General features: G+C 51.2%; 1 protein-coding gene across 3 annotated transcripts in view; it reads right to left on the reverse strand.

The window, feature by feature from the left end:
• The window catches only part of LOC133350415 (nuclear factor 1 A-type-like), a 103,258-nt gene that overhangs the window by 73,179 nt on the left and 12,874 nt on the right, over positions 1-17,205 (reverse strand). For 2 of the 3 annotated variants that reach the window (XM_061564763.1, XM_061564754.1), the window contains exons 2-3: positions 9,748-9,858; positions 8,784-9,315 (exon numbers count right to left, since the gene is read on the reverse strand). In XM_061564763.1, the coding sequence (XP_061420747.1) occupies positions 8,784-9,315; positions 9,748-9,858 (643 nt within the window). The remainder of the gene's footprint in view (positions 1-8,783; positions 9,316-9,747; positions 9,859-17,205) is intronic. The other variant, XM_061564769.1, reaches the window with a different exon arrangement.

A 17,205-nucleotide genomic window follows, 5' to 3' on the forward strand; every position in this document is an offset into this window, starting at 1 on the left:
CGACAGGGCCCGCGACAACAAAGGCCTCGCTGCCTCTTTCACGTTCGCTTCAACATCAAGCCGCGGAGCTTGAGGCCATCAAGCAGCCACCTCGGCTCCTGCAAATTGTAATTCGCTGCTTTCCCCTCCCCACCTCCACATCCTGCCTCCCCCGAAGGCAGGAAGCCCCCTACGAGGCGAGGCTGACAATGCCGAGAAACATCAACAAAAGGCTGCCCCTCACCTCCCGTCCAGGGGCACACGAGCGGTCAGGAATAAAAAAAAAAATCTATAATTTTAATAAGTAATGAAAAATGTATCCGTAACCCCCATTACCAAACCAAAGACAAAGATCCCTCGTGTAGCCTCAACAGACTTCCGGGGCAAGTGCTGTCAGCGAGCAGCACCTATGAAGGCCGGCGATGTGGCGCGCAAGGGGTGGCCAGCACCACGCCCGGCCGCCTTTGTCTCCCTCCTGGCGATGTTTACACACCGCACCAGGTACTCATTTAAGGCCGAGTCGACCTAGGGGAGGCCCAGCACCGGTTCCGATAATCGTCACCGGTGTTGGTGGTGGCCGTGAGCAGGATTAGAATCCTGTCTTGCCGTAGCACAGCGCGCTAACCGCTGCACCACCGCTCCCCCCCCCCCCACTAAACAGAGAAGGGGAAACCCTCGAAACGTTGAAGAACAACCATGCACACGCATGGTGCTCTGTAACAACGCTTCCCAAACGCGCAGTTTTGTCCTTCGCCGGGTATTTAATTGGCGACAGCGACACGTCACGCTTCAGGCCGGCACCACGCAGGTGAATCGGTACGGTTTGCCACGTAAACAGAACATGGCAATTAGTTTACGTGACAAACCTTACTAATTTGGCTGTGCCGGGTGGTGGTGGGTTTAACGACACGTTTATATATTCACGCGATCTAACCCAATACACCTGCATTATGGATGATATTGGTCGCGAAAGCTAACATTTTAATAGCACTTAAAATAAGTCGCGACATAAAAACACTGCGCCATACTTGCCAGACACCGGTGATCGCCATGTGCACTTCTGCTATCGCTTGCACGTAATGGCATCCTTCCAGACATCTTGACTTTGACTGCAGTAAGAATGTTGAAAAAGCCGTGGAATCCTGCACGCTGCAGCAGCAGCAGCAGCAGTGGGCAACACAAAGGACCCGGACCAAAACTGAGCTCGGCTTGCGATGCACGGAGAGCACGGGGGAACCAGGAGAGTGCGTGGACAGTTGCGAACCGCGTGGAGCGGCGTGAAATGCGCGCTCGGTCATAACGACGAAGACTGTGCGTCGTTCGATTTTTTTTTCACCTCCAAAAAATTACAATTTGGAGATTCAACATTCCGGAAAAAACTAATTTAGCGTAACCTACGTCGAAGTTACGTTCCAGTTCCCGTACAACGAGGGATGACCGTTTAATGACCGTTTAATCAACTAAAGAATTGCGCAAAGCAGCACGCGCAGAGGGATGCACACGCTTGGGACTATGCTGATGGACGGGCAGCGTAACGCGTGGGTTATAGAACATACACGCAGGTGAACGACACACACACAGGAATTCAAATGGTCGAGCAGAGCGAGCGGGCTTGGATACGAAGCGTCACGAGAAGGGACGATTCTCTACGGTTCAAGAATAGCGAAGGGAGCCTAAGAATGGACCGCGTTCGAGACCACATCCACCGAACGGATGGGAGCATTGAAATCGGCTCGCATGCACACGCAAGGCGGATTGTTGAATGACGTGGCGGATGGTGGCTACGGGTGGCCTCCATCCAGCGGTGGATTGATCCCTGGCCGCCCGGTGATGATTTGCGTTTTGCCGCAGAGCCTCAGCACACCACTGCAGGGAAACGGCAGAAGTGTAGCGGACGCATCAGGCCATCGATCGATATCGACTGCCGAGGCCCCGTGCCCCGCGTGGGTCACCGAATCGGCTTCGGAGAGTGTCAACGCGCGACTCCTCACGCGAATTTGCATGCGAACTTAACACACGCAAAAAAATAAACTCGACAGAGCGGACAAAAAAAATCGGCAAGTAAAAAAAAACCCACGAGGAGAGAGAGTAATGAGGCGGAAAAAAAATCATCATCAATCCTTGGATTAAAATCGCCGGCCAAATCCGTGACAATCCGTCGAATCGCCGGCGGGGGAGGACACCCGTCAGCACGGCTAGAAGATCGCGCGCAGCGTTTCGCTTCGACCGCCGCGACTGCAGTTCAGCGTAGGGCGGCGTGGAGCCCCGGGAGCCTGTCCCCCCCATTCTCCCTGCACGCCCAGCCGCCCCAGCCCAAAACATCGGCTCGCTCGCACCGGGCAAACGCGCGCACGTGCGCGCTCGGAATCCTGCCGAGACGGAGCCAAAGCCCATGAGCCTCGTGGTGTGGATGCGGGGCACTCCACGCAATGTGCTTCCCAGAGGCCGACTTTGCAGCAGTGAGCATTGGTGACCGGACTGCGCCGATGAGCCCTAACAAGGACGAAACCGGTCCGCGGGTGACGATCACCGGATCGCTGCTGCCTGTCGGCTTGGTCACATTTGCTCAAAAAAATGTTGACGGTGACCTTTGGAACAAGAGGACCGCGATTGCACTCCTTCTGGAACTGACGATAGTTGTTTTGCACGATGCACGAAGACCCGAGTGCTTTTGTTATTGTACGCGCATCTACGTGCCGCCGTGTGACACACGGGACAGAGCAGCACGTGCACCAATAGGAACAAACGCAAGTGAGAGGAGACGTCGTGGCGACTGGCAAAGGAAGTTCGCGTGCCTGCGCAGGACGCGTCGCGTCTCGCCAGGACGAAGGGACGGCGGTCAAAGGAGAACAATGAGCCCAATCGGACCATCCCATCTCCCAAGCGGACCATCGGCCGAGTGGACCATCCTCCGAGCGGACCATCCCCCGAGTGGACCATCCTCCGAGTGGACCATCCTCCGAGCGGACCATCTCCCAAGCGGACCATCCTCCGAGCGGACCATCCCCCGAGTGGACCATCCTCCGAGTAGACCATCCTCCGAGCGGACCATCTCCCAAGCGGACCATCCTCCGAGCGGACCATCCTCCGAGCGGACCATCTCCCGAGCGGACCATCGCCGCGACGACAGAGCGATGGAGATGGGTTGAAGCGCTCGAGTGAGACTGATCGTTGGGACCACGAGACGTCAACGGCGTGGGAATGTCTTCATCCAGCGGCGGATGCGAACGATTTAACGGTGACAGACTGGCCACCTGAGCAAGACAAATACGGTGGACTATCAGCTGAAATCGGTTACAATCGTTGACTCTGTCCACATCGTAGAATTTTGCATTGCATAGCACCGGCCTTGGCAACGCCGCGAGCAGCAGTTGTGCTCGCCATGAGTGAACGAAGCGAAGCTTCAGACCCCCCCCCCAAGCAGCTCAAGGGGCCCCACGGATTCAAGAGGCGAGAACCAAAATCAGCTCGAACTCAGAACCTAATACACACACAAAACAAGCCACTATGTGCCAATTAACGTGAACATCGTCTCTACGATGTGTCCGCATCTCTCTATGATATCACCCCGCACCTCCGATTGGCACGTTTGGCTACGTACGATGCGAAAAACGTTCTAACATACGGTATGTATTTTGCCAGAATTGTCTGGCATATTCGCCCGATGATGCTGGATCTAATTACCAGCGAAACGTCACAGTACTTAAATTGTAAATGTTGTGGATTTACTCTCCAACACACCGGTGGGCTGTACTAGTAACCAATTGGCACGTTTTGTTGACGTGACAACCCTTACTGAGTGGCAGTGTCGGGTGGTGGCGAGTTAACGACACGTTTATACTCACCCATAAAAACCATTATTACGATGAATATTGGTCGCGAAAGCGTACTACTACTACTACGCGTCAAACTGTACACACCCACACACGCGTCGCCCACATCTCTCTCATTCCACCACACCCCTGTCGCACCTGCGGCTCTCATCTCACTGCATCTCCATCTCTTTCTCCTTCATCTCTTCAGTCATCTCACGAGGAGTTCATCCATTGAAGGAGCTGGCCGGCCCACCGGTACCCCCCCCCCCACCGGCCTCCCCCCCCACCCCAACATCATTCCTGCTGAGGGCCTTCCACCCCACCACATCACCAGTGGCTGTCAAAGCCGTGTGACCTCGTTCCAAGAAATCACGGAGCCTGTTGTGTGCGTGCGCACGCGCGAGCGCGGCGCTTCTGATTTTTCAAACGGGCTTTGAGGGAACGTCCGCCACGAGCCACGGAATCGAGCGCGGATTCATCTCGTGCGCGTTGCCGCGTACGACGCCAGACAGAACAACCGGAGGGCAAATCCACGACGTTTACAATCCGAGGACGACGCTTCGCCAGTAACTACGTCGTGCTCAGATTGTAAATGTTGTGGATGTGCTCTCCAACACGCGGTGCGCTGTACTGGTGACGAATTGGCACGTTCTGTTCACGTGACAACCCTTACTATTGGCCGTGTTGGGTGGTGGCGGGTTCAACGACACATTTATATATTTACGTGATCTAACCCAAAAAAAATCTATATTATGGATGATATTGGTCTCAAAAGCCTACATGTTAACAGAACAGGAATTTAAACGCTGCTGAAAGTGATATAATAACCGTGGAAATGCTGCAACCAAGCGTTTACACATCACTCTCCGTCAAACATTCCACCATCACCCACACAGGCCCTGAGTGATTAACCGCAGCGCACACACGCGCCCGCACGCCCACGCGCGAAATAAAATATATTTTTTTTTATAAAACTTGGGATTAATTATTGTTCCTTGCTCGTCTTTTTTTTACGTCACCAACCTCGCGCACGCAAGCGCCGTGCGTTCACGTGAAACCGCACTGGAACGAGTCGGCACTGTCAGACACGAGGGTGCGTGTGTGCGCGTGCGGGGAGTGGCGGTGCAACGGTTAGGACGGCGACCAGAGTTCGATTCCTGACAACACCGGTGACAATTATTTGGATCGGTCTTGGGTGTGCCCCTAGATCGACTCGGCCTCAAACGAGTACCTCGTGCGGTGTGTAGTCAACATCGCCACTGGGGAGACAAAGGGGGCCGGGCCACAGCCTTCGGAGGTGCTGTTTGCTAACGGCACTTGCCCCCATCAGTCTGTGAAGGCTACGGGGGACATCTTTGTCTTGTCTTTGTTTGCAAGCGATGAACTCGGCCGGGCACATGGGAGCAGGATGCCCTAATCCCGTCCATGCAGCAGCCCCTTCACGTCAACGCGGCGGCATAATCACCGTCATCTCCGTCGATGCCAGCGCGCGCTCAATTGCTTGTTTTAAATTAACTACAATTAGGGAGTCGCGTTTTTTTGGGAGGTTTTTGTTGTTGTTGTTATGGGGACCGTTTGAAGGGTTTGAGAGAACTGAAAACAAATTTCCAATAATTATTTCGCTGTTTATTTATTTACCTCCGATAACCTCCCCCAAGAATTGCTCGAAAACTTGCGGTAAGACAAAGATTCAATACGCGGGAATTTCGTTGAACGAGGGGGTGGGCGAGTGAGATCGTTAATTGGCTGAAGAGTTACGAGGTGAAAATTGGCATATGGCTCACGAACACACAGCACAGTAGGTAAGCGTGTTAAACAAATTATCCGGTGATCTTGCTGCTGCTGCTGCGTTGGCAGCGGCGCACAAGCAACACAAGACGTTCATCAGTAATGCTGCAGCCTTCAAAAGGAATAAATAAAATACAACAGACGACGTTTCGTGAATTGGCCCTTCTTCACGGCACACGCGTGTGTGTGCGAACGTTTAGAGTCGGTGTGCTCGATGGAGATTCCCGTGGGACGGCGTCCGTGCTGGATGTGGGAAGCTCCGTTCCGATATTAGGAAGCCACTGGAGCCGTGCACTTTCAACTCGAGATTGAAAACTCATTTTTGTTGAGAACCGCTTCTTGTGTTCCGTTTGCCGTCCTTCCCCCGCACCTCCGTTTAGCGCATTGGCTACGTACGGCGCAAAAGAAGTGTGGATCCTATTATTCGCACAATAATAAAACACGTCGCCGTATGGACACAGCACCGCGTGCCATCGGTCCCAACGCGTTCTCCCCTCTGCCACATCCCTGCAGCTGCCGCACAATCGAGAAGCGGCGACCTCCAAGATCCGTTCTGACGAAGGAGGCATCACGGCGGCAACAACCTCCCCCCACTGCCGACGCGGTCGCCCGGCTTGACCACCTCCACGTGAAATTGTCGTCGTTGCTTTGCGTCTACGTCGGCGGCCGTAACAAGTCTCCCACCATGAGCTCTTAGCTCTTGCCCTGGTCGCGGGCACTCGTTGGGACCACTCAAACAGCCGTCTCGTTAACTACCCCCCTTCCACCTCTTCCATCACCGAACGCGTCCTACCTGGCACAACCCTCCCTCTGCCTCGCCGTACCCCCAAACGCTCATTCGCCAAGAAATTCTCCTCCGGACTTCTGCGTTGCTTATCCTCTCCCGTCATGACAATTCCGATCATCCGTCTCGGACAGCTGCTGCTCAAATACCACGCCGTGCCGTTTGGCAATTTGGCACGGACCGAAAATGTCTCCTTTCGTTGGCGTGGACAGCCTCGGACAAACGTGGGCGGGAGTTACGGCCTTGGAACAACGGTGAACCGCGCTGGGTATAACTCATGAAGGTTCGGTCATTGCTCTCTACGTCGGGCCTCTCACTCTGCGATTGTGGGTCCAAGTCGCCAGCCAGGGTGAACAAAGTCCTCGCATCACCACCACCACCACCACAATAGACTCCGCGCCGTCAACGGACCGAACGCGGTTTACGTTACTCGTTTTAGGACGAGTCATTGCAGCAGAGACCGCCGGGTTGGCTTCGGATGCCCTTCTGTTTGGCGTTGCTCGTGCGCCCGAGACCAGGGATCGAACCCATGCTGCGTGCGGTCAGCGTTGCAGTGCAGCTTTGTTGAGACTGCAACACGACACGGTCGCCCCCCCCTCCCCGTGTCGAAGACGCACGCACCGGCTCGCGCGTCTTTGGGGCCCTGGCCGTCTGCCGCCTGCTAATCGCATCCAAAGTCCCTGCTAAATGTGTCACGGTCAAGTTTGAAAAGGGTCCCAGCGTATTTCAAATTGCTTCAGACTTCGCATGCATTTCACGTGCATTCTCACCGACGGCTGTAATTGCCGTAATTAAGCGACATAATTACTAAAACCCACCACGTAATCATTTCTGGGTTTTTTTTCTGGGATTACGCAGCGGAGTTAAGGTACAATGATCGATTGTTGACAACGGCAAAACAGGACGCTGGGCGTCTTATGTTCGTGCGAAAGTTGGAGACGTGCACACACACACACACGCACAGGGATCAAAGAATCCCACCGCTGATAGCCGGCGTGCGCTGCCGCTGCAAGTGCCGTCCGTTGGCGAGCATCCACTCCGGTTGAAACAGCAGACAGATGGGGCCAGCACCATACGCACAACTGCCTGCTTTCATCTCCTTGGCGGCGATGGTGCCCACACCACACCAGGCACTCGCTCGAGGCGATGGTGCCACACCACACCAGGCGATGGTGCCACACCACACCAGGTGATGGTGCCACACCACACCACACCAGGTACTCACACCAGGCGATGGTGCCACACCACACCACACCAGGCACTCGTGATGTGCACGAGAAGGAATCAAAGTGAATGCAGGTTGCGAGCGTCTTGCAGCCCAATTCGCTAATCAACCACACAAATTAGACGAAGAGCCTCCGTGTAGTGACACGGATGGCTTTGGGGAAGGTGATGTTGGTTAACTCCTATATTAAGGGCGGTATGGCGCATGAGGTTGTAGTGTGGCGAGCACCATGCCTGGCCGCCTTTGTTTCCCCAGTGCTACTGATTTAGCACCACACACGGTACCTCAACTGATATCGAGTCAGCCTACAGAAGGCCCAAGACAAAATTTATGCTTGCCACCGATGTTGATCCATGCGAGAAGCGTAACACCGCCTCTCTCTACAAACCACAACCTGTATACGCATACACACAGCAACAACAACAACAATAGCCGCCATTCGCCACTAAGCAAAGGTGACATCACTACATAGCACGTGCCACTTTGAGGCTATCACGTGAAGTGTGGAAGGCCCCACTGGCGGGAGGTCACAGGATAGGCCCAGGTGTTACGGGTTAACCTCCCGAGATCACTAGCAGATGCAGCACCTGTGCCCCCCCCGCCCCCCCCCCCCACTGTTCCACAAACGTCACGCACACAGATTTCCCGTGTAGCCATTTCTGGCTGTTGTGGCAAGTGCTGTTAGCGAGCGCCTGTGAAGGCCGGGACAACACCAGGTCAACCTCGGGGAGGGCTAGAATCTGTTCAAATGAACACTCCTGAAGTAAGCTGTGGTCAGGAATCAAACAATGAGGGAACGCCTGGTTTGTAGCGCAGTGAGATAAGCACTACCCCACTGCTACACCCAACAAGGGTACACTCGCTTGCACACAAAGACAAAGATCTATCACGTAGCCTTAACAGGCTGTTTTGGGTAAGTGCTGTTCGTAAGCACCTATGAAGGCCAGCAGTGTACACGAGGGGGTGGGTGGCACCACGCCAGGCCGCATTTGTCTCCCCAGTGGCGATGTTTACACAATACACCAGGTACTCATTTGAGGCTGAGTCGACCTAGAAGAGGCCCAGGAACGGTTCGTAGAGCAGCGCGCTAACCGCGACACTACCGCTCCTGCAAACACACACACACATACGCAGACAATGTGCGCCCGCACACGCACGCACACACACACACACGCACACACGCGCCTCTCACCCTGTTCGCGCATGTAGAATGCCAGGAAGAGGTCGAGCTCCTTGACCGAGACGCCGATGTGGTGCGGCTGCACGCACAGCCCCGAGTGCTCGCACATCGGCGAGCGCACGAGCCGCTCGCCGTCCGTGCTCTCCAGCGGCACGCCGCGGAAGAGGATGACCATGACGAGGTCGAGTCGCCACACCTTGTCGGCCTGGCGCAGGCAGTCGATGCGCCGGATCTTGCCCTTCTGGTCGGGGTTGGAGAGCACGCAGCAGGGCGGCTTCTTGCCGGTGACGGTGAGCACGAAGTCCTCGCGGCACTCGGGACGGATGTCCTTGCGCAGCTTGGCGAGCAGGCGGGAGGCCCACTTCTGCTTGACGTCGCCCTTCTCGGCGAGGAGCTCTTCCTTGGCGGCGCGCTCCTCCTCGCGCGACATGCGCTTCTCGTGCTTCTTGAAGTACTTGCGCTTGCGCGCCTGCAGGTTGAACCAGATGTAGGAGAAGGCGCGCACGTGCGGCAGCAGCGCCTCGATGAACGGGTGGAACTCGTCCTGCGGTGGCGCGGGAGAGGGGAGGGGAGGAGAAGGGTGCCGGGGACGGCGAGTCAGGGCGATCGTCGCGAGGGTCGGGATGCGGCCGCGGCGATGTAGCGCCGAGCACGATGGACTTTGCAACGCGGCGGTCGCCGGTTCGATCTGCCGGCGCAGCTGTTGGAACAGCGGTCAAGGTTTCTTGAATCTCCACGCATCGGTCGCCCGAGCAGCATGAGCGGGTAACAGTGCAGTTAGTCGATCGGCAGGTCCTGTGTAGTGGGGTACAATGTGGGTACTCGTACCTCTCCCGTGACACATGGCCAGTGTGGAAGAGTAGGCCAAATACCTTCCAGAACAGCTCTCTAGAACTCTCTATATTGGAGGCACTTCTGCCAACACACAAGCATGCAATAATTACCAGGCTGCAGTTGTAGACTGTATTCTCTTTACCTTATAGCAGCCTATCACAACCCCAGAGGGGTACTGCAAGATCCGCGATGGGTACTGCAAGATCCGACCATGTCCGTCCGCTGCTCGCCGAGCTGCATTGGCTTCCAGTTGCTGAACGAATAGATAAGGTCGCGCTAATTACACACAAATTGCTCGCCACAAATGAACCACAACACCTCGCTGATCTCATCAAGGAGCATGAACCATCATCACGCGAACTCCACAGCAGCCATCCAACAAAGGCGGCGGTCACCGCATCGCGCGGCGCTTTCACATGCGCTTCTGCGGCCGTCTGGAACGCTCTTCCATCCGATATTAGGAAACCACTGGAGCTTTGCACTTTAAAATCTAAATTCAAAACTAATTTCTTTAGAACTGCTTTTCCTTTCCCCGCACCTCCAATTAGCACGGTTGGCTACGTATGATGCGAAAGAGGTTCAACATACACACCTTTTTTTATTCGCATTTTCTGATCCACGTCACGGCCGGGAGCGTGCACCGTTTGCAAATGTGGTTAATGTGTGGATCCCGATCCACAGATGGATCGAAAATATATTTCGTAAATCTCAGGATCAATTACAATAATCACTCGAGTAAGCGTACAATAGTGGGCGTGTACAGCGCCGAGTTACGATTGCATTCAGGCAGAGGGAGCAGTACTTTAATGCCCATCCTTTCCTCAAGACACACTAAGGGGAGAGGGGACATGTGACTTCAACTATGAAAGATTTTATTTTACCAGGTAAGGCCCACTGGGCTACGTAACGGCTCCTTTTTGAGTAGCGACCTGGCTACAAGCCATAGTTCAAGATGTTGATTCTAAATGTGGAGGGAAAAACAGGAGGACCCGGGGAAAAATCCGCGAGGCAGCTGTAACATCTCGCCACCGTGGTGACCTGCAGGTCAGAGTCACGTGGTGCGCGAGGGTGTCACGTGACCCACAGATCAGTGTCACGTGGAAGGTGACACTGAGCACAAAGGATCTTGGATATTTGAATTCTAATCTATAGCCGTCCGTAATTTCCAGAGCAACGCAAATCACACGTCTAGCTTCCTCGACATCCTGGTGGGGTTCTGTTCCTGGAAGTCTGCGCGGAAAGAGAATACGCGAAAGGAGGTACAGTTAGTCCTCGACTTACGATGGAAATGCGTTACGACCTCGTCGTAAGTCGGGGACTACCTGTACCGAGTTTACGTGGGAACAAGGGGGTTAGGTTCCCGTGTCCGACTGAACATACGGGGAGAAAATGAAAATGTTTCATAACATTAGTCCTGTTATGACACACATAAATAACATCCACATGGTTATTTAAATTGCACAACCACACACATATATATAATAAAACACAAATAATACAACAGAACAGATCAACAGATTATACTGTAAATTAGGAAGTTTGATTTACCTTGGAGGATGATGACGATGATGTGACAATGATGATGCTACTTTGGCGGACATCGGTGCACTTGCCCGTGCTAAACTTTCCCAATTCACCTTCTCGCTTTTCTTGATAAATCTGTCAACTGGTGTTGGTCCATCAGCGGACGCTTGACCGCCACGAGCAAGTCTATCCAACAAACTCTTATTTTTGATCTGAAACTCATCACTGCCCTTTCTGACGCTTAAACCCCATGACCGAAATGAATGAGTAAAAACCCACCGCACACCACGAGGCACACACAATAAGCACAAAAAGGCTGTGGCACTTGAACAATAAAACCTTCACCATTGTGGAGCGGACACTGTGGCCAACAATCCACTGCTGGACTGTGCAAGTACAGTGGCCGTCCCCTCACGATGTGCCGCTGCCAAATCGCTAAGTAGGAAGGAAAAAATTAACCCGTAAAAACAAAGTTTTTCACTATAAATTATTTATATGCGTGGCGGCTAGAGTCCTCTCGTCATCTGGCTTGAGATGGCTGCCACCTATGGGTCAGATGATTGTCTGCCAGCATTAAGCGATTGGTAATTAAATATTTAATTTGTTTTCCCTAAAAAGTGTAAAATTTTGGAAAAAAAATTTCACGAACATTAATTGTCTCGCACAACGAGTCTGTGTGCAAAATGTCAGCTCGATTGGATCACGGGAAGTGGGTTAAAAAACGACCGAAATATTTGCACGGTCGTAAGCAAGCAAGCAAGCACGCAAGCAAGCAAGCGAACTTAATATAAAGGATTTAAAAAGGGGCGAAATTTAAACTGGTATACAAATACACAATCGCCAAGAGAATTCGAATTTCGCAATAGATAAATCCACGAATGAAGAGGTTTTAAGGTATTGCATGAATCTACGTTTGTTAAAGATAGAATGGTAATTATTAGCAAAATCTGATCGTGGTAATATAAAGTATGTAAAACGGTACAAAAGTCACAACGTGGGTTGTGGTCCTTAGTTATTGAGTGGCAAAGGAGGTTGCTGTATCCGTGGGCCTAGTCATGACTAGTCGAAAACTGTTAGGTGCACAAACACATTCGCTAACTTTTCATTGTACACAGAGTATAACGTTGGTTCACGATAACTGTGTGAATGGCCATTGGGGCCTAGTTAATCGCACACACTGAGTCGGGCCTAGTTGGTCGTGTACGTGTTCAAGCCTTAGCGTGGGGCCTAGCTGGACATGCATGTGCTCAGGCCTAGTCGGTCTCACGCATGGGGGAGCCTTAGCGTCAGGCCTAGCTGGACATGCATGTGCTCGGGCCTAGTTGGTCTCACGTATGGGGGAGCCTTAGCGTGGGGCCTAGTTGGTCGCGCACGTGGCGGAGCCTAAGTTGGGCCTAGTGATGCACTGCATCTGAATAAAATCAACGCGTCCCTGAGGCTCTTTCATCGTTTTTTTTGCATTTGATTTATTTACTTTTTTCAAGAATACTGTTGTGACATTTTAATGGACAACTTGTTGACCAGATTTCACGACGGTGGGCCTTAATTGCGCGTTACGTACGCAGTGCTTTGCGGAATCTCCTTGCATGAATAAAGTAGCTTTCCTCGTACAAACAAAAACATGCTTGGGCACTAGCAGGTTAAATCGGAGTTCTTTTTTTTGTCACACAGCTTTCTGGTGGGTTGCAGAACCCGTTGAGATCCACCAACATTGATCACGTCGCTTGGTGGACTGACGCCCACTGTTCTAAACAGATCAGATATACAGCACTGCGGTGCTCTTCACGATCACGTTCGGTTTCCCAAAGAGCCGGTCAAGTGGCCCAGCGGTGGCGTGTTTTTGCCGCTTGCTCCAGAGGCTCGCGGTTTGAATCCCGTGGTGGCCGCCCCGATTAATCCTGCCGGTATGTTAACCGGTAAAATGGCTACGTACGGCGTGAAAGAAGTTCAACGAACACAATTTCAAAAATATGCGTCGCCTGATATACAGTGGACGTTCCAAGATCCCGTGAAGTCATTCTGCAATAGTAGACCATCACTGGCCACATTTGTCAAATTTGGAAGAAATAAATTTCCTGCAAACGACTGAAGTGGAAGACGGACAGCGATATCAGTGGCCCTGACCAAGCAAACTTGGCAGGACCCTACTGAAAAGTCATCGTCAGGCTGAGTGACACTTACGTGGGTAAACAAGCATTGTTGTAACAATAATTAGGTATATATATAAAATGTGCCATATTTTTCTGTAATTTAAATGTCTCGCCAAACAAAGTGCGTCACGATTGATTTCAGTTGGTAAAATAGTTTTACGTAAAAATGTACTTTCTTTTTCTCATCTTGACCAAAACCTCCTCAATCCAATGAACAACTGCACATTTGCAAAAATCTGAGATTCCAAAATACTTTTCCATTCACGTTTCTACCTTTTATTGTTAAGACTTCACTTAAAAATTCTTTATTAATGTTCCTGATTTATGACTCACACGGTGGTGGAGGAAAGAGACACGTTCATGTCGAATGAAGCCAAAGACCCTTTCCAAATGAGCTGCAGCATTGGGCATTCCACATCGGTAAAGATGTTTAGGAACAGAGCAGCTGGATGTTTCCTCGAGTCCGAGCCAATTTTGCAAACGGATTGAAACCGGTGTTGTTCCAAGCAGCCAACTATGTTGTTGGTAAGCGTGTATTTGTGATGGGCTAGACTCAACGGAGAGCGCGATAACAAACGTTCGGGCTTGCCGAGATATTAAATATCGATGCCGATGACTGTACCCCCATCATTGCAGTATCACAGCACAGGAGAGGATGTTACACCACCACTACACGAAGCTACCCCCCCCCCCCAGCAGGCAGAAATGATGCTCATGGCGCCATTTTGTAGAATTTTTTTTGTTTTTGCAAAAACCGATCGTAATAAAAATGCCAATTCCATGAAGTTCGGTGCCCAGGGCAATCGTGGGAATGTCCTAGACGGTTCCGTGCAACTCTCGCCCATCGATCAAAAGTTTGGAGAGAAAAAAGTACTTTCATTCATTTCCTCAGCATTGTGGCAGGCTACGGTGTTGTACAGCGTCTTAAGGCTCCCGTCGCAACGCCGTCTTCGTAAGAGTCGCCTTTGTTTGGTTGTGCGAGCTTCAGGCATTTCCATAAACACGTAACAACTTGCATTTCATAACGCCCTGGAGCACACGCAGATGCGACACAGATATGTAACACGCACACACGCGCACAAAGCACTGCACAAACCATGCGAGCTTACAGTATGCGTAATGAATACTGTGTAATGTGTACGCTAATGGCCGGGATATACTGTACTCTAGCTCGGCTCACAAAGCTCACAGTCACGAGATTGTGAATTCATATTCCGGCCAGGATTGATTCACCTGATTATCATCGTCGTGATCCCCCCCCAACCCCTCCCCGGCAGGGATTTAGCAAGCACCGATGCACAGCGAGTTGATGGGCAGTCGACGCATGTTGTCGTGCCATGAATATACGGGTTCCACCATAGGAACGTGGAATTTCCAACTTGTGTCTCAGAACCACCACGTGGGACACGACCCGAGACTCGTCGCGAGCTTACAACCGCGTCGTTCAGACGTCTTGACTTTACTGCAGTCATACTTTTGACATACGACGCCAGTTCACAAAGCGGACGATTTTCTGCAAAGGTTTGGGGTCTCGAACGGCACTTTACCAGCACACAGTCGGGGTTTGATCTGACGCCGTCCAGAGGTTTCAAACAAACCGATTTTTTTCTGTTTCAAAAACTCACAGTTCCTGCAATTTATACCAGGAAATATAATTTAATTCTTATCGCAGGGCCCCGTGGTAAGCAAAAGTTGTGTCTACAACTCCTATCCACCCTACCTCTCCCTCTGTAGCTGTGAAGAGCCATTCCCCTAATTATTGCCTGCTCTACACTTATTCTTTTTATGGCCACAGTGTCATTGATAAATGTGCCGAGTGTGTTTATTTTATTATTTGTACTTTTTGCACAACTGCCAACGAAGTTATCACCGAATAAATGTGCTTCAGCTCTGCAATACATTCTCGGCCAGTATTTTCAATTTCGGGAGAGAAAAAAATTACAGGACTTTTTTTAGTTCCAGTTCTCCCCTGCTTGTATTTGTCGGTCAAACCATATTTTCGTCAACGCTTACATTTTCACATATTACAGCACATACCCCCCCACCCACCACGTTGCACTACTGGCTCAATGCCACACCGCCAAAACTATTTTCAACAAAACCATGTCCAGGAACTCCTACGGAAAGCAGAGCCCACGTTGCAACATTACATAATGGCTCGGTGACGTGCCATCGCAAATTCCCTGAGCTGCCACCCTCCCAAACGACGATGTGCGGCTCCACGCGGGATTTCGCGACGTATCACCAGACCCCGCCGAAAGATGTTGCGATCCGCCGCGTCCGTCTGCCGTGTTTTTTGTTGTTGACAAAATGTATTCTGGCTGAGCTGCTGGACATTAACGAAAGTGTTAATCATCGATGGCCGGACAGGAATTTTAAATACAGGAGAACCCAAATCCACGGCCCTATTACCTACAACTCATATTGTCCGTGACAGATGTATGGTCTGCGAAAACTCCTATTATCCACGTCCACATTTCTTGCTTTCATCCGCAGTTATCCGCGATTTTATCCACAATGCACAGCAAAGCGGTTATCTAATACTCACAACTTTTCCGTGGATAACAATTTCATCCCATTATCCGGGGAATTATCCACATCATTTTATCCCACAGTTAAGAGGAGTACAATTGCAGATAGCCCTGCGGATAATAAGATCCACGGTATTAGTCCCACACATCATCGTAAAGAACAGGGGTTCTGTATAACAAACTGATGAAAAGTAAACACAAACTTATTGGACAAAGTCAAGGAATGAAGACTGCTGTCGATTCGAACACGCTACAAGAATGAGCTCAGACGGAATCTCGTACCTGGCGATGCTGCACTTGGAAGAGGATAATATAGGAATATGGGAAAGAATAGATGCAGGGGTAAAATACCTTTAAAGATAAAGTATTGAGATTGAACAAAAGCGGTGATGCTGGCTTCAACAAAGAAGAACCACAGCGGAAATTAATTCAGCCCAATCGTCGCTAATGAGCTGACGGAAGCGGCAGATGATGACTGATGGCCAAGCTGGGACTTATCAAAGTAACATGTTTTAGAACTCACGTCCAGCCAAAAGTGTATCCCTACGCACGTACGGCGCGAAAGAAGTTCAACGTACATACGTGCAAATGAGTACTGGGAGATGCTTTTCTCCTTTGATTGCCCAATGGAACAGTGGTGGAGACTCCACATCCCTTTTTGCCAGGACACAAATCTCTCCACGTGACAACCGCTATTGATGTCCTCGCACAGAACGGTGCAGCCTCACCAGATGGTGATCATTTCACAGACTCCACAGGGATAACGGCGGTGGTGGTTGTGATGATGATGATGATCGTGGCGCAAAGTTGAACCCATCGCACCATCTCATGATTTAGAGGCCTGCTGCTCCACCAATCTGAGCTGCAGCCCAAGATACACAAATACACACCGCTGCACAACGGCCATCGCTAGTTTATGTGAATTCAGTACAGTACTGTACACGATAGCACAACACACACACACGACGCAACAGGAGGGTCACTCTTCATCAGCTCAGCAGACTGGAACGTAGTACAGCGCTGCAGTGATGGTATAATGCTCTTATTTACACCAAGAAAGCCTCACTAAAGTCATTGGAACCTCATTTGCCAGTAAAAAATATGATAATTGGTTTTTTACCCTTCTATCTGGCAACAAAACTGACACCTTTTTTACAAGGAGTCATGTTTGCATAGACCACAATACCTGCAGTCATTATGCAAACAAAAAACATAACTATGATAATGTATGCACTGTCCTTGAAGTTGATTGGTCCACACCCGAGACAGCTTTCCTTAGAGCCTAGTCTCACTAAAGTCTTCAAGACTTTTTCAGAAGAGTCCTAAATTTGGATACTTGGTGTATTGAATGAACGAGCGTTCGGTTTTGCTTCGGAGGAAACTGGAGAACCCGGA

The sequence above is a fragment of the Lethenteron reissneri genome, chromosome 4 (genome assembly GCF_015708825.2).
Source record: "Lethenteron reissneri isolate LAM-NWPU_2019-01 chromosome 4, ASM1570882v1, whole genome shotgun sequence".
Taxonomy (NCBI): Eukaryota; Metazoa; Chordata; class Hyperoartia; order Petromyzontiformes; family Petromyzontidae; genus Lethenteron; species Lethenteron reissneri.